The sequence below is a fragment of the Arachis hypogaea genome, chromosome 7 (genome assembly GCF_003086295.3).
Source record: "Arachis hypogaea cultivar Tifrunner chromosome 7, arahy.Tifrunner.gnm2.J5K5, whole genome shotgun sequence".
Classification (NCBI taxonomy): Eukaryota; Viridiplantae; Streptophyta; class Magnoliopsida; order Fabales; family Fabaceae; genus Arachis; species Arachis hypogaea.
The window spans coordinates 24500325-24518896 of NC_092042.1; the positions used below are offsets into that span (position 1 = coordinate 24500325).

Here is an 18572-nt window from a genome sequence, read left to right on the forward strand (position 1 = left end):
TTAATTTATTTGTCTACAAATTGTATTTGTATCTAAAATAGTTAAAATATTTTAGAAGTATATTCCAAGTGATGCATCCTAAAGGTTAAGTGGTGAAATGATGAAAATATAAACAGAAGAGAACAATTTGAACTGGAAAAATTTTATGAATTTTCATTTATAAGTAATAGAAGTGACTATAAAATATAATCACGTTTCGTTACAGTATATCTCGAAGACAATGAAATGGAAAAAAAAAATTACATGACAATACAAACAATGCAGTATGAAGCCCAAGCCCCTTTTTAACCAGACAATTTTTAATTATCGCTGTCGAAATAACATTCATTATACCTAAATTATTTCTCAAACAGAAATCACCATCAGACGCATAGTAGCTAGAATATCGATTTAACTCTTAAAATCTTCCGATTTTAAATGAGTTTATCGATTTTACGAAATTTGTATTAAATCTGACGATTTTACGATTTAAATCTTATTAAGATTTTATGTTTTACATTTTTAATTTACTTTTTCGATTTCACGTAAAATCTCGATTTTTTCTACCTTGATTCAGACGTGAAAACCGAAAAAAAAAAAAGGAAAAGAAAGTGAAGGAACATAGATCACATTAATGCGAACTCCTGCTTGACCAAAATTTGTTTCCCTCGCCAAGTTCATTGAATATCAATTCCAAACATACTTTAAATATTCATTCTTTATATTTTCACTTACATGTTTCACCTAAATATAGAATGGAAGCTCTTTCTGTTGCAGAAGATATCAAATTAGTCTTCACATTTCTCGTGTACAATACTGATTAAGTGTAGCTAAGAGACCTTCAAATTTGTCATTTTGAATATAGAAACACTTTAGAAGAACCTTATCCCAAAATTAAGTCAACAACATGAACATCTGCAAAAAAATTTCCTTTGTCAAACGGCTCAGATTAGACTGTTATCTTAGGCTTTCAATTCACAATTTATTTCATGTTAAATGATTTGCTTTGATCAAGGGTAGGCAACTCCAACCTCGGATTGGAATCAACACAATGCACGCTAAATTGGAGATTGTTGTTGTATGCGCATGAATTGGCTCAAGCCCCGGAGCTATATATCAACAATGGAACTAATCCATTTTTTCTGGAGTTCAAAGACTTGAGCAAGGACCTTAAAAATCTAGACAAGTACATCGATCTTGGACTCTTTTGTTACCCTCACAGAAAACCCATTACAGTTGATTGCTTAATTATGATCCCTCTTGCTTTTCTTCACTGCATTGTGATCCATGTGCTCGTTTTCTGCCTGTCTTTTACCCATAAGCCATTGCAGTGCCTCAGCCGCGGCGTCTTTTTCCGCAGTCTTTTTATTGTGACAAGGTTGGCCCATTATCTGTATACCATTAAACTCGACTGCAGCCCGAAACTGATTGTTCTGTATTTGCATAGTCTTGTAGATGGGTGCAGCACATCCAGCACGAGCCAGAAGAGTTTGGAGCTGACCTTTAGAATTATCGCCACCAGGTCCACTGTCAGTCCTTGAAACCAATGCTGGTTGCAAGGTCATCACAGATGGTTTCGATGGTTTAATGACCTGGCAGCTAAACACAAATCTGCCCTTACATTTATCTTCGGAAATCAGCAACCGTACAGCAGAAAGCAGCTCGTGAAATAAGTGTATTCCCATCATCGGAAACTGTAGCTGCAAAGTTCAATAGTATATTAAAATTTTAACTCAATTTCATCAACGTAGTTTGTATGAGAATGAAATAAATTTGCACCTACTTTGCTCTGAATGATGTCATCTAGTTTCCTCCTTATGCTCTGAAACATTTCAGCAACAGGAGGTTTCATTAAGAACTCCAGATACCCTCCTAACATTTTTAATTGACCATCCTGCCAGAACAGGAATGTAAACAATATAAAACACTACAAAACATTTTAGAGGTTAATTCCAAACTGCAATATTTTATAAAATAAACACGAGCACCCCAAGAAAAAGAAAAGGAACTAACACCATCTTTTGAGATCTTTCCACCAAAAAGAAGCACCACTGAGTCAGACACAGCAGTTGAGTCACGAAGGAACACCGAATTCACTTTTATCTTCTCATTAAAAACAAGCCACGGATATGGAATTTTGCTTTCTCGAGCATTCACTGAATTCTAGGGAAATGAAACAAACATGTAATCAATATGGGAAAAAATATGAACAGAAGGTTGAAATGATGACATCTAAAACACGCCTACAGTTTTATAACCCATGGCAAATTAATAAATTTGAATGGACTAACCAAATGAAGATGCACTTTACCATCCTCCATTGTTTTCAGAGAAAATGACTTCTCTTTATGCTGCAAATGAAAATATATCATAGTTAATTACCTACCGCATAGACATGGACTCCATATGCAATTTGAACACTCGCTAAAAAGTTTCTACTTTCCATAATAAATTATACTATTTATGCAATATAAATATAAAATAATAAAGGAAAAAAGGAAAAAAATACCACAATAGAGCAAATTCCAGGATATAGCCCATAAAAAATAACTGCTCGTATAAGATGCACATCATAGCTCCACGCATTGCAGTTTGTTGCATTGCTATCAACTATTCCAATATCCTTGAGAAGGGATAAGAATTCCATCCGAAGGGCATCAATAGCTTTCATGGATTGTGAAGAAAGGAAATTTGCCCAGCAGTATTCTTGTCCAGCGAGGTCTATTTCAGCATCTTTCCAGCCATCATAAGCCCTCACAAGGGCAAGATGATCACTATAATCATGGGAGAATTGAGACTTCGCTGCAGCTGCAACCTATAATGAAAAACTTGATAAATCAAACACCAGATAAAAACCTCGTAATAAGGTCCTTGAGCACTGACTGACAAGCCTAACGGACCAATGCTTGTTTCTGTAGTGATACTGTCCAAAATTGAATAATTTAAACGGAACTGAAATATTACTCTTTTTAACTAACTCTTTACACTGAGAAAATGTCAGAAAAAAAATAAACTGATTCTAGTATCACTGACCACCCATAGAAACAACAATTTTAGAAGTATTCATTTCCAAATGAGAGATTATTGTTGGCCCTTAAACGGAAGCTCAATAGCCACTGCTTACTGCCTTTAATTAGCTCCAATAAACGGGTAGGTGGTGATAAAATTTTTATGAAATTTTATAAAATTGATCAATACGGTGAAATGTCTCAATTCAATTGTATTAATGGAGCTCATAGCGTATGAGTTATTGGAGGAGGGAAGTTCACGACATACCCCTGGTGTAAGTGAATACCCAAGAAATATTAATCAACACCACTATTTACAAAAGCAGTTAATGAGAATTTTTATGTCTCCATTCTTACACCTGCTACACATTCCTATATTCTCCTAATCTCACTGGTACCAATGCTAACATTAACACTATGACATTAGTGATCCATATTATGAAGCATCAACAAAGCCTTGCATGGCTAGGACTAACTAACATAACTCCTCATTTATCAAACCTTAGGATTTATTATGTAAAGCTATGCAACAAAGGAACATAACATAGGAAGAGTTGGTTTGCCATTTTATAATTTTAATTGAATTTGGTGTTTCAAGTTTGAAATATAAAACAAACATAAAAAGTTCCCAATTCATTATTATGCCGTATGTTTCTGTAGAAATCCAGAACCGAAGAACCGAGGAACATAGAAACACAAGCGAGAGTCAAATGACCTCTTATTGAAAGGATAAAGCTGCAATCATTCAACACAAGTACAACTTACATCTTTTTGGTCCAACGGTGCTAGAAATGGATCTCTCACACTCAGGCTGGCAGTGACAGTTAATATGGGATCCAGGCAATTGAAGATAGCACCCAATATAAGCATCTTCCCTAGTTTGGGTTCCATCGGAAACATTGTCAGGTAGTGCCCTATCAATTGACAGATCAACTATGAGGCTTCAAATTGAATAATAACAATTAATAAGCCAGACTTTCATGTATTGGTAAGAGATTAACCTAGAAGAGTCAGATTCTCATTGTCATCAAAAGCTCCAATTATTTTTAAATATTCAATTGCATTTTGCACCTGTGAATAAAATAAGTAAACAAAGCAGAGATAAACACAAATAATCAACAGTGTGAACAAGCAAATTCATTTCAGAAATAGTGAGTAAAAAACTGCACATGTACAGCTGGAGATAAAATGTAGAACTGAAACGGAGTTTATTATTTTATCCTTACTGCAAGAATCTCTGGAGACTGTAATGCCCTAGACAAGAACTCTGATATCGGTCCAAGTTTTAAACTTTTGATTTGCAAGCAGAGAGATTGCAAAGGTGTTCTCAAAATTTCCGGCAATTGATACTCTGCAAAAGCATCATAAACACATCTAGGATAGAGATGGTAACATTCTCCTGGTTGAACTCGACCAGCTCTTCCTCTTCTCTGTAAAAAATTTCAAGTTAAAAAGACAATAAAATCAGCATTTGAGATCTAAAAACTTCTCACTTCATATCCAGGATGGCAATTGCACTTAGACAATGCTATCTGAGTCCAATGGCAATTTCCTCTTTTATAAAATGGCACAAACAAAGCAATCAGTTAGATAGCTTAACATTATAACCCAAAGATTCACGTTATATCTTATATATTCATAAGGATAATAAACTAGATAGTAAGTTTCAGTGGACTGGGTGCATTTGAGGTTTGCCACAAAGTTGATAAATTAGGCTGCAGCTGGCATTTTAAGCAGATAATGGGAAACTTCAATTAGGCCCAAAAATTATACTGGCATCTGCCTAGATGTTCATGAATACAATATCATTTTCCATGAATACTTTATGCACACAATATGCTTCAAATAAAATAGAATACAACTACAACAACAACAACAAAGCCTTATCCCACTAGGTGGGATCGGCTACATGGATCAAATAATGCCACTATGCTCTATCATGTATCATATCTACAGTGAGACTGTTGACACGTATATTTTCTTTGACCACCTCATGTATGAATTTTTTAGGTCTTCCTCTACCATTCGCCACCTGTCCACCTTCCATCTCATGCACCTTCCTAACCAAGTGCTCTGCTAATCTTCTTCCCACATGTCCAAACCACCTGAGACGAGATTCTACCATCTTTACTACAATAGACGCTACTCCAACTTTCTCTCTTATATCGGTTCCCCCACCGCCCATGCCTTGCCTCTGAAAGTAGATTGATACCTTTCTATGTAATTGGCACTTCATTTTCTTGAACGTAGATGATAATAATAATTACATACAAATAGTATCACTTATCATATAAATCTAAAAAGTAAGAGTATCATGATTATTAATTTATTTGTATGTATCTTTCCCCCCAATCTTGTTATTCAAGTAGAACTGGCTGCTACCCTCATCCCAATGCCTACTTATTCACTAAATATGAACCAAGCCTATAGCAGCACAAATATGAAGAGTTGTGATGTAAGAATCCGTACACAAACTAGGACATTGTCTATATAGCGTATCCCAGTTAAGATAGCATTCAGCCAACACAACAGTTACAGAATTACATGGATCTTTTGTACAAAGTTCTCTAGGAAAAGAATAACACGAAAAAAACCCAGTATAAATATATCAAAGATGGCAGAAGCAAATTGCTTTTTGGTAATATTGAGCAAATTATACATAATGAATGCCAAAGATGAAAAACAACTAAAAGATATCCTTACTTGTTGGGCAGAAACCTTAGAGATCCAGGTTGGAAGCAAACAAGGTGTGTTATTAAGAGCATCATATGATGATTCTTTTTCCTTTCCACAGTCAAGAACGAAAACAATATCGTTTATTGTGATACTCGTTTCAGCAATATTTGTTGCTAACACTATTTTTCGCACTCCTTCAGGTTCTTCAAATATTAATCTCTGTCAATTCAATATACAAGATATTATCCAAGTATGACTTGTATGCAGGACAGTAAGGCACATCTGACATGTTTCTTTCATCGTCACAGGATTATGCATGCAAGAAATTTCTGAAGAGTAAACATGTCTCTAGAAACATCATCATTATTCTTATTTATTCTAACCATAAACTATAACTTTTATTGCTTGCATAGAGCGCATAAAATGCTAAGGAATGTAAGCAGATTGTTAAGTCAACTGCCATCAACAGGGAACAAATTACCTGCTCAGAGCTTGCCATTGATCCATGGCATATAAGAAGCAAAACTCGGCTTTGATCTCCCAAAACAGGATGTAAAAGGAGCTTCTCTTTCAGTGCACTTATATCATCCCATCCAATCATAAAAACCAACACAGCACCTGGCCTTTCGTCCTCACATATATGGCATAAAATATATTCTATGAAGTTAAAACCCATGCAATCAGGATTCCAACATGACAAAGATTCTCGTGTTTGTGGATTGTAATCTTTGAAATCAGCTTCCCTTAAAGAATCCTGGTAATATGTTCCGCAAATGAACTTAATTAAACGGGGAAAATCTCAAGAAATGGAGCAATTATAGTTTGGATATTTTCAATACCTCTACAACAGAAGCAATTTGGCTTTTCCTTTTTCTAGGGGCCTGTTTGTTCATTTTCCAAATCCTTTCTTGACCATAATCATCAATTTGATTATCAGGAGTCAATCTGTAGCCCGACAATTCCAAAATGTCCTCCAAAAAACAGGTTCTAACAGGGTGCGTGAAACCCTAAATTATCAATGACATACATCAATATCAATAAAGAACGGAGAACTTTTAGCTTTTGGCACACAAATAGCAATGCTCAGTACCTCCAACTAAATATATGAAGATTCCTTTTGATCCCATACCAGAAATATAATTTAGAACCTCCATCCCATTTAAAACCTCGCAAGTCCCCACACTTTGTTAAAAAGAAGAAGACAGAGAAAAAGGATTTACTATAACAGAAGAAATTAGTGGAAATTTTCTTCAAGAATTCTTCAGTTATTCCGTTAACATTGTAGGTGAGATGAACCGTAACTTGCACCATTACACTCTATACACCAAATACTTTTGTCCGCTAATATTTTGTTCATTTATCATAATAAATTCACAAAGATAAAGTTTTCCCCCTTCATATAGTTCAATTTTTTTTTTTAAACGCACCGGAATCTTGATTATTGCAGCTCCATTAAAGTATGAGGAGAAGAGCTCTGCATCAAGGGTAGCACTCATTAAAATCAGTTTCATTTCTGGTCGGCGAGGTAGGAGATCTTTAAGGACAATGAGAAGAAAATCTGTCACAGGAGAATGAAAAGAACATGAAATCAACAATCAATTTAGAAACCAATGACTCAATCAGTTTAAAATTTCTACCTTCATTCATCCCACGCTCATGAATTTCATCCACAATAATATGAGTTACATCTTTTAATTTTCTATCAGCTATTAATCTTCTTAATAAGATGCCTGTTGTGCAAAAGAGAAGCCTGGTCTCTCTCCCTTTTATACCCTCCAATCTAACCTTATATCCAACCTTTGATAAACAACAGAGTGAAAGAGAAGGCATATTTTAAAACCTAAACACATTATACTAGAAGAAATGTGTCGATGGAATCATTCACAGTAATTATTTTAAAAGAATCTCACAGATTCACCCAATTTCTCCCCTCTCTCAAGCGCAACCCTCTCAGAAACAGATATCGCTGATATGCGCCTTGGTTGTGTGCATATGATATTACAAGCAGCTCCCTGAAGAGATTCTATTTCACATTCTAAAATAAACTGTGGGAGTTGTGTTGTCTTCCCACATCCTGTTTGTCCCGAAATGATAACCACCTGTAAAAGATGCCACTTAACAACTTTGAATTTGAAAATGCCAAGCCTTGAGATATTGAAATCAACTACAAACTACTTTTACAACAGACCAGCTGGCACAGATGAATCAAATATGCAAGCCGAAGATATGTGTTAAGAGGAAGAAAAAGAGAATATATAGACAATATGAAATAAATGCACAAATACAAATAGATAATTTCCCTAAGTACATATTCTAATAGGTTCTAATCACAATGATTACAAGATTTGAATAAGATTCATGCTGGGATTTGGAGAGATTTTTAGGAAAGCATTTCCTAACTCAATGGAAGAATACAACATATTAACTCATAAAAAATTTAGCATAACTCAAACGGGCATACTGGGCTCTTAAACATTTTTTTCTTTTTTAAAACTAAAGAAAGAAAATAGCCCTAGTAATATACCTAAGCTGTTATTAACTAATGACTAATACCCAATCAATAACAAAATACATATATTCAATAAACCTGATTCCTCAATATCGTTGACAATATTGCTTCCTTCTCTTTATAAGCAGGGAGACTTCTACGAAATTCTAGCATTCTTCTACCTTCTGCCGACTCCTGAAATGAAAAGTTAAGACATCAAGAAGTCTTCTTGTATTTCAGATATGTCTGTTGAGATCTCTGTAAATAATTAAGATGAAGAACTAAGAGGATCCCATTTTTGAACCAAATAACTGTGCTAAAACCTCTATCCGCAAGCATTTGTACAGAATATGGGAGAGGATGACTAATTGTCATAGACCCAGACAACAACTGCTATTCATTTTTGGGTAATGAAGTCATCAAAACAATAGAAGGATATAATAAGGAAAGTGGAAGATAATACATCCTCAATATCAAGAGACAACACCAACACCATAAAAATATGAGAAACAACGTCTCTACACATATCTGTTGAGAAGCCGAATATCATATCCCAAATTAGTTGGTCAGCCAAATAATCCTCCTTAAATATGAGCATGTTCCACCCAGAAAGTAATATGGACCACATGCTTACAACAATGAGCACCAAGTATCTCTGTAATCTAGAGCACAGGTCTATGTATATCCCTTAGCATCTAAAAGGACTTAAGACAATCTATTTAACCATCTAGCAAACCTTGACAGCATAGATCCAGCAGCAACCAACAATGTTTTTCCCTGGAAAAAAGTGGAACTTGCCATTTTGCAGAAGAGGAATATAAGCCTAATGTATAATATACATAAATGTTGAAAACCTATGAGATAAGGCATTGGATGACAATTCCTAGTGAATCAAAAACCTTTCTGAATAGAAATAGGGAGGCCAACAATAGACACTAAGAAAGTTGTTGGAGTTGGACATATTTACACTATAAGGCTCTTCCTCAAGGTACGGGGAGGCATATCTGAGAGCATATTATAGGTAAAGAGAGGCCATAGAGGTGGACTCTGATGACTTATCCCAAGTGACGTTGCTCAAAGTTCTTGGGGTTTCACTAACTTTACTTTCAGGGGGGAAAAGGGTAATGAACAGGTAAATTGTTGGAAATTAGAATAAGCTCGATGGAAAGTTCAAGTTACATGTCTTCAAATAAGGAAATGTCTAAAAATGTATATTAAGGGTGTGTAATAGGAAAAATAATATTCATATTCATTTTGCTGCCAAAAAAAAATACACAAGAAAGACACACTTAACAGCTATACTAAAAGAAAGGATATGTTAGATAGGCAGAGCTATGGTAGCAGTACCTGGAACGGATATGCAAAATGGATACAAAAATTTTGTAAGAAGTGGGTTACAAGTACACCTATTATATATAATTTTCTTTTTCAATAAATTTCACCTCATATGAACTAATTTTTAATATAATAGAAGAGGAAAACTCAATCTTTCACATAAATGAAGAATAAATTACATAAAAGCATATATTAAATAATTACACAATTTTTTCTCACCATAAAATCTAAGTAGTCACTCATATGGTAACATTCATGTCCTTCCCCACACATTTGACTTCGGTACTATGTAATTAAGAATTCAAAATTGCAAGTGATGGGACAATGAATAGAGTGATAAAATAGTTGAAAGAAATTAAATTAAAAGGATTCCAAGGGGGGACATGTAGAACTTAGTTAAAGATTTGAATTCAATAAGTGAGACTTGACCAATTCCTTCAGCAGGAACTTTTGATAAATAAAGGAAAAACATGGAGAAAGAGGTAAAATGAAATCAGCTACTAGCAGCATGATCAGAGAAGCATCATCTTAAAAGATTAAATTAATTAAGACAACAAAAGGAAGAGTTCAAAGACAAAGGAAGAAAAGAGATACTTTTAAAGAACAATAGCTGACGAGAGAAAACAGCAAGGCTTTCCATTCTCTCTGCATATCCCTCTAAAAAGACAATGAGCTTTTACATGAAATAGCAGTCAACATATAAACTCATCCCACAAGACTGACTTTTCTGATAATCTGTAATCAATTACACTTTGACAAAAGAACTCCAAATGGTAGCATTGACTGTGTATTGCACATAGGTTAGGCTTCTTTCCTTCCCAAATCTATAAAACCCACTCAACAGGAACTAGTCTAAAGTTCTAGAACATACCCGCATATGCCAAACATACCAATTGAAGTACTCCCACGACTTGGACAACTACCAGAATGAGAAATACAAGCCGTAGGGTTCTCTGTATGAAGAAGTGTAACGGAGAACAAAGATTAGTTGGCAGCCTTAGCCACGGGTACTCCTAAAACTCAGTAATATTTGAACCAAAGGAAATAATAGAACCCATCAGCCATGATTCTACTAGGACAGCAGAACCTTGCAACTAAATATTACCAAAAACAAAGGCCTGATTCAAATGACAAACCACGTGAAATGAAACAAATTAGAAGGCACCTGCAAGAAGAATGGTACTGGCCCCATGATGGATAGAGCCCTTGATAGCAGGATGTGCACCTCACACATCAACAGGCTGCTGCAACTAATAATTCACGTAACAATGATTCCGATGGTGGTGCTCGATGGATAACCTGAACAAGATTCCACCCTCACTTTTATGAGAGAAATTGTAGCCCAACCACTTTAGTTCATGAACCCTACCTTATATTACACCACCTACCTTCATAACTACCAAGGAATTTCTTTGCTACCAATCAGTCTTCTAGTTCCCATCAAAAAATTTAGCTATTTCCTAAGGCTACAAAAGAAAATTGTGGATTCATAGTCAAACTCAAATAAAGCTGAAACATGGAATGACTACCTGAACCACTCAAAGGTGAATCTTAATGAAATTTCTATTTAATATGCAAAATATACAAAATTCCTTGGAGAGAAAGAAATGGAATACACTGATCGCAATATCCTCAAAAACTACTCTCCTCATACCATCTTCCTCATGTATCACTCACAGAACAGCACTACAATTTTTTTATAGCAATCTTTCATATTCTAACTCAAAATTCAATGCACATCAATACATTAAACATAGGTGAGCTTTCTTTTTCTTTTACCCTCGGAAAATCCAAAGGAAAACTATTTGCAGCATCTTACCAGGAATGCATAAAAATAAGAATAAAATTCATATGACCATCCTTTTTTGGGGGTAAAAGAATTCATATAGCTGCAAACATAAGTTGCAAAAGAAAATGGTGCATATCTAAATTTATTAAGCAGAGATGATAAAATAAAAATATTAAAATAAAATATCAAATTCAATTACAATAACAATTTGCCATGACCATATATTTTTATTAAGACAACCTGCCAAGCTTGTTGCTGATCACGCATTTGCAAGCTTCTTTGCCGGAGAATTTTCTCCAAAGCAGCCTTATTCAATGCTGGCAGCTGAGGTTTCTCAAATAACCTTTCATCCACACCAATACTATCGTTATTTGTTGATCTTGCAAATGACAAATCTGGAAAAGTTTCCTTCATTCTGGATTTTTGGGTTTGGTATTCTTCAAGATAAGCATCAACTCGCCTTAACATAGAAATAGGTATGCTTACCTGTTAATTCCAAAAACCCTTACTTAGGTTTATTTCTATGAGATAAGATGTCCAACAGAATAAGAGTATATTTGGGTAAATTATGATATTAAAATTATTTCAATACTTGATTTTAACTTAGGTATATTTTGTAAGATTGATTATGCGAAAATCAATTTCCAATTAAATGTATTAACCTAAAAGTCATTTATTCTCAGATGTATTAGCATAAAAGTAATTCTAAAAAAATATATCTGACTAAAAATCAAAAGCTAAAAAAACTTGCTTATAAGTAAAGACATTTTTCAAATTAAAATTCTAGCATTTCTGATAAACCCTTTGCTTCTTTTCTTTAGCCCAACAAAATGACTTATTTCAAGACAACTTTTATTTTAATAATAAATATAAAATAACAAAAACTAAATGCTAACTTAATTATTGATAGAGTAAGCTGAGTAAAGGATCTAGAAGAGCCTAGAAACTAGAAACTCTTAAGAGCAGTTGTAAGAGCTGCCAACTAGGATAGATTCCCCCTAACAGTCCCTAACTAACTTAAGTTTGTAAAGACCTTTTTACCCCCTTGTTCTAGAGTGCTGAACACTCTTGTTATCTATGTATAAATACTGACTCAGCACTCTAATGTGAAGATACTCTCATTTTCTACAATTCTCAGTTTCTCCATCTTCTTTCTGTTCTTTCCTTCTCTCACTTTCTCTCTAATCTGAAACACTATCAATTATAACTATTTTCCAAATATAGGCTAAAATTAGTACTAAGGAACAAGATATAAATCTTATAAGGTCGTGACTGAGACAATAGAGGGTAGAAGAGAAATAACATTTAGGGTCAGTTTGGTAACTATCCTAGAACATAAATGTAAAAAACACTCTGCTGTATTTTGTTTGTTTCTCAAGGCAGAATATAGAGACAAGACAAAAAATTTTTGTCTTTGATCCTGCTTCATTGTCCTGGATTGCCTTTTCTGTATCCTTTGCCTTCTCCAAAGTCCAAACAATTTCCAAACAGAGCCTTGGAGACATAACATGTTTGGAGAAAAGGCTAATACAGAATGAAGCAAAATTTCTCTGTCTTGAGATAAAATTTGCCAATTTTCTATGGACCCAAAACCTAGGAATAGTGGAGGCACAAATAGACATTTTGTCATATCTCTGTCAACATTTTCTGAATTACATACACTTCAGATTTTTCTTTTTTCCTTCTTTTTTGTCCTCAACAAAATGGTTCAAGAAAGTACAGGGCACATCAATGAATACAAAACTATACCTCCCTCAGCGGACGTCGATCATCCAAATCAGGTCTGTAGTTGGGAAGTGGAACCTTACTGATGACAACAACTTTTGCATACACATGGCTGCTAGATGGAAATGTAATTGAGTTCCCCCACAACAGAGCAAGAGTAATAACTCCAGCATTAATAGTTGAAAAACGCACACACACCTGTACAATCCCATTTTGCTTGCCAAAGCTGCTATTTGCTGGAACTCACGCCTATCCTTCTTCTCTCTCGAGATCAACTCTTGCTTACTCTCATCATCTAAAAGTGTGATTAATTTCTGCTTCCACTCCACAGCAATATCATTCGCAAGGGAAGCACTCTGAGAAGCAAGTGTTGAAGAAAAACAAAATCAGAAAAAACTAAGACAGCATGCATTTAACTGAGATATCAATTCACTAAAATCTGCAATTTTGGTTATACGTTCAAACCTTATTGCCGTACAGAAAATATGGTATAATCAAAGTAACTAAATTACTATCAACAAGGAAAATGCAGTTAAACATTTTAGAAAGATTCAAGGAGATAGAAGAAGAATGGGACACACAGGAGTATAGCGACATTACAAAAGTGAGTAGTTGAAGATTAGCCATGTTTACAAACATTACGAAAATCAAGAAAGAATTAGAAGTAATCTACTCACTGGACGTGACGAAGCCTCTTCCGGTTGAGAAGGCATCTCTTTTCTTCCTTCAAATTGGAACTGGCAAGAGATGGAAGAAGATGATGAATCAGGGTTCTGGGTTCTGACTGTTAACCCACGAATGCGTTGAATTTAGTTAATTTAAAGCCCTTCAAACGGCGTCGTTTTGTGGTGTTTATGTCTTTACGGCTTCGGTCAGACACATGGATGAGGTAAGTCATAACTCATAAGTGATATGGCGCGTGCAACGTAATCGCCTACTCACCTTGACCTTAATCAGCCCCACCCACCTCTCTATGTAGTACTAACTTAGAATCGTTTTACATTTTGAGAGTACCAGGGGCATTATTTTTGTTAAATTTTGGCCAATATTTAATCATCAAAAGAAAATTAAATAATTTTATATTATTAGATACAATTTCACACTATTAAAAATATTATTAATAGTTATTTGATAGCTAAAAATTACAAAATTTACTGTCCCGTAGACTTTCTCTTACATTTTTATTTATTTTTCAAGAAAACAGGGCATTTTATGACTCTTCCTTCCATAGCTCCATGCCTGTTTCCAACCCTGATTCCATTGCAATACTTATAGTGAAACGAAGAGAAGAAAAACATTAGAGAAACCAGATTAACTCCAAGCATGTCACTCAACAAAGACATGAGAAAATCGTCACTCAATAGTGTTGACATGTTTTGGCACCTCACTTCAATTATATAATACTAATGTATCATATTCATTTGTTCTCTTGTTTATTAAATATGTATAAAAGTAATAAAGATTGAATTAGTTTAGATGACAAATAATTTTTAATTTAAATAAAATATTTTGAATTCAATTTTGAAAATAATAAATTCATTATGATATTCACATTATATATAAAAAAATAATGACACCTCCTATAATTATTTACTTTATCATAAAATTATCATCTCCATGACATCAACTTTGTCCTTAAAATCGCACAAAAAACTAAAAACAACTAAGGTCCAGTTTTAATAAAGAGTTTAATTAAGTTCCTTTTGAAAAATAGCTTAAATAATAAATGCTTATTGACAAACCCCATTTGTAGGGTTTATCTTGTATTGATTTTAGGGGGTTTTATCACCTTTCACCCACATTTATTCAATAAAATAGCATGGTTTTGTATATTCTCCTTTAATTGTGCTTAAGAGTGAAAACATGCTTTTTAGGACTTAAAATAGATAAATGTAATTTACCTTGATTCTATTAGATGCATTGATATGTTTGTTAAGTGATTTCAGATTTAGGAGGCAAAGATTTGATTAAGGGGATGAAGAAAAAGCATGTAAAGTTGGAGAACTCATAAAGAAATGAAAGAACCGGAAAGCTGTCAAGCTGACCTCTTCGCACTTAAACGACCATAACTTGAGTTACAGAGGTCCAAATGATGCGGTTTCAGTTGGGTTGGAAAGCTAACATCCGGGGCTTCGAAACGATATAAGATTTGTCATAGTTGCATCGCGCATAGGGGCACGCACGCGCACGGTACGCGGACGCGCCGATGGTGGCACATGGCCCACTTAATGCAACACGTAGCCAGCGATTTTAGAAGCCTTGTGGGCCCAATCCAACTCATTTCTGATGTTATTTAAGCCAAGGATTGAAGGGGAATCAATATACTTCACATACTTTTAATCATTAGTCATAGTTTAGTTTTAGAAGTAGTTAGAGTTAGAGAGAGAAGCTCTCTCTTCTCTCTAGAATTAGGATTAGAAATTAGGGTTAGATTAGGATCTCATAGTTCTAGGTTTAATTCAAGTCTCCTTCTACTTCTACCTTCAATTGATGATTGCTATACTTTGGTTCTTCTTTCTATCCCTATCCTCTTGTTGTAATTTCTCTTATTTTGTTTCTAGGTTTTGTAATTGAGATATTTTTGTTCTTTTGTTTTCTTTTAATAATGCAATTTGAGATAATTCATGTGATTGTGATGTTGTTGATTGTTATTTTGTTAATTCTTTGTAATTGTTAGTTGTTGATTCTTTTTATTCTTACAAATGAAAATGCTTTCTTTCATTACCCTCCAAGTGTTTGATGAAATGCTTGAGAGGATGTTAGAGTAGAATTCTATGTTCTTGACTTGAGAAGGTGACTTAGGATTTCTTGAGTCACTAGTGTCCAATTGATTGATAGTTGATAGCCATTAACTCTAGCCTTCATTAATCCAATTAGTGGAAAGCTAGGATTTATGGACTAGGATTGATATAACTCACTTGACTTTCCTTTGTTAATTGATTTAAGGATGACTAAGTGGGATTAATCCTTGTAACTACTATACTTGTGGCTAGTGATAATGATAAAGACCCTTGACAACCAAACCTTGCCAAGACCATTTTGTTAATAAAGTTTTCTTACCATTTACTGTTCATATCTCTCATATCAAAACCCCAAAATAAACAAGGCCATAACCAATAACAAGAACACTACCCTGCAAGTCCTTTGAGAGACGACCCGAGGTTTAAATACTTCGGTTTATAGATTTTAGGGGTTTGTACTCGTGACAAACAAATTTTTGTATGAGAGGATTATTGTTGGTTTAGAGACTATACTTCGACGAGATTTCATTTGTGAAATTCTAAACCGTCAAAAATCCAATCATCACTTATATTAAAAGTAGCTTATAAATAATTTATTTTATATTTGGTTTTTTAATTTTAAAAGTGTTTGGTTTAAACAAAATGTAATAAAAAAAAATTTATTATGAGAGAAGTAATTTTTTTAACTTCTCTATAAGCACTTAAATAGCTTTTTAAAAGGTACAATTTAATTTGAAAATTACACCAGACATTAATACTATACCTTTTCATAAGTTAAAAGTAAAAAAAAAAAAAGTTACTTATAAACCTATCCAAATAGATCCTAAATATTATTAATTCTATATAGCTAAGCTTTTTTTAAAAAATCATAATATAATTTCCACCGGCCTAGCAAGCATGATCCCCTTAAAGATACAATTACAAAACAGAAAAGCTCTGCATACAAGCCATTAGGCCTTGTAAGCATTACAAGTCAATTAACCACTAACCCCCCAAAACGCGCTTCTAGTGTTATGTCCCTTACACGCGCTATATAACAGATCCCGCGTATATATAACTACCAAATTTAAAAGATTTGTTTTCTTCTTCATTCTCATTCTTTCCAAATTTCCTCGTTCTTTTTCTCGCGCATTTTCCCCTGCTTTTTCGATCTTTTTTCCCACTCATTTTTCATTGGTTTGTTCTTCGTCATTGACGTTAGTTCCTCTCTCTGTAACTCCAGCTTCGTTTTCTTTTCGATTTTCTGGTTTCTGAAATCAAAGTTTGAACTCGTTTTGAAGATAATGGATGATTCAACCTCAGATTGTCAGCTGAATCAGGGTGAAGTGGATTATGAATTTGAATCTAACGAAGTTCCTGAGGTTTGATTTACATACGATTACTCTGAATTTTGTTGCAGTTATTTGTATAGCATTGTGTAGCTAAATAATTCGTGAACATTGACTGTGAAATTAACGCATGAACATAAATCTGTGGATCGAATTTAATGTATTAGTTTTGATTAATTATCTGCAATTTATAGCAGACGCTCGGATGTAGATCAGAATTTTTTGGGTGTATTTTTGGGGAAAGTGTGGTGTATTTACAGTTTATGGCTTTTTTTGTTATTTTAGTTGAGTTGTTGTCGTTCGGGTGTATTATATCAGACGTGATTGGGTGTATTTTTAGTTTTTGACATGGTGTATTATGTAGCCTCTCTCTCTTGTTGATGAGCAGTTTGTTCCCAAGGTTGGAATGACATTTACCACCCTTGAAGATACTGAAAATTTTTACAGGAACTACGCCAAGGCTGCAGGGTTTTTTACAAGAGTTCGGAGCACAAATAGGAAGGGAAACAAGATTAAGAATCAATTGATTACATGTAGCAAAGAGGAAAAATGGAAATCTAAAATATCTCCGACCGAGAAGACGAATCCGACAACTAGTTTAAACTGTCCTGCAAGAATTTATATACACACAATCATTTGTTGCGCTGGATGTTGCTGGATCATTCGTCGTACAATAGAGAATAACGAGGAGGCTAGTATTAGACCAAGCAAAACTTACCAATCATTTGTTGCGGCTGCAGGGGGTCACCGCGAGTTAAATTTTATTGAAAAGGATGTGAGGAATTACATTACGAGAGAAGTGCGGAATATTTCTGAACAAGAAGATGCAAAGGAATTCAGAAAATATTTGTTAATAATGAAAGAGAAGAATCAGAATTTCTTTTTTGAGCTTGAACTCGAGGAGGATCAATCGATTAAGCTGGCTTTTTGGGCCGATGCAAGAAGTAGAGCTGTCTTTGAGTATTTCAGAAATGTTATTTCATTTGACGCCACCCACAATACAAACAGGTAACAAATTGTCCTTGTTTATGATGCTAAATTAATGTATTTTTATGAATCCACGGCAGAGGTGTATATTGGGTGTTTTTGGGTGTATACAAAGCATTTGTTGGGTGTACCTAATGATTTTCCATTCTGCACTATGGTAATTTGTTTCAAGTATAATTTGGTTTGTAGTTCTTTTGTCGGGGTGAATCACCACGGTCAGTCAACACTTCTTGGATGCTCTTTGATGAAAAATGAAGAAATTGAATAATTCAAATGGTTATTTCAATGTTGGCTTCGTTGCATGGGAGAAAATGCTCCGAAAGGGTTTCTCACCAATCAATGCTCATCAATGAAAAGGGCTTTAGAGGCCTGTATGCCAACAACAATTCACCGTTGGTGTATTTGACACATCATGAAGAAGATTCCAAGCAAATTAAACGAGTACAAGGGACATGCAGAAATTGAACAAGAAATGAGCGAAGTCTTTTGGAACTCTCATAGTAAAGACTCATTTGA

General features: G+C 34.4%; 1 protein-coding gene across 3 annotated transcripts; it reads right to left on the reverse strand.

The window, feature by feature from the left end:
* Positions 1–627: 627 nt before the first annotated feature.
* LOC112702825 (DExH-box ATP-dependent RNA helicase DExH5, mitochondrial) lies at positions 628–13988 on the reverse strand. Of its 3 annotated transcripts, XM_025754012.3 has the most exons (19): positions 13678–13988; positions 13199–13356; positions 13025–13112; positions 11516–11761; positions 8251–8346; positions 7574–7762; positions 7301–7460; positions 7091–7221; positions 6503–6670; positions 6145–6417; positions 5691–5882; positions 4214–4417; positions 3989–4058; positions 3753–3901; positions 2489–2794; positions 2271–2330; positions 1993–2142; positions 1763–1873; positions 628–1679 (listed from the first exon to the last, which is right to left on the reverse strand). In XM_025754012.3, exons 1-19 carry the CDS (start codon positions 13711–13713, stop codon positions 1224–1226), a joined length of 3243 nt encoding a protein of 1080 aa, XP_025609797.1. In that variant the 5' UTR covers positions 13714–13988; the 3' UTR covers positions 628–1223. The 3 variants fall into 3 exon arrangements, with proteins under 3 accessions (XP_025609797.1, XP_072055403.1, XP_072055404.1); XM_072199302.1 differs by lacking the exons at positions 11516–11761; positions 13025–13112; positions 13199–13356; positions 13678–13988 and adding exons at positions 10652–10785; positions 10875–10954; XM_072199303.1 differs by lacking the exons at positions 11516–11761; positions 13025–13112; positions 13199–13356; positions 13678–13988 and adding an exon at positions 10358–10380.
* Between the last annotated feature and the right edge of the window lie 4584 nt (positions 13989–18572).

Coding starts and splice junctions, on each gene's coding strand:
- LOC112702825 (XM_025754012.3), bottom strand. CDS start 13,713: ATGCCTTCTCAACCGGAAGAGGCTTCGTCACGTCCA. Junction 13,113..13,198: donor AGCAAAATGGGATTGTACAG/GTGTGTGTGCGT, acceptor TCCATCTAGCAG/CCATGTGTATGCAAAAGTTG. Junction 8,347..11,515: donor ATCAGCAACAAGCTTGGCAG/GTTGTCTTAATA, acceptor TTTTCATTTCAG/GAGTCGGCAGAAGGTAGAAG.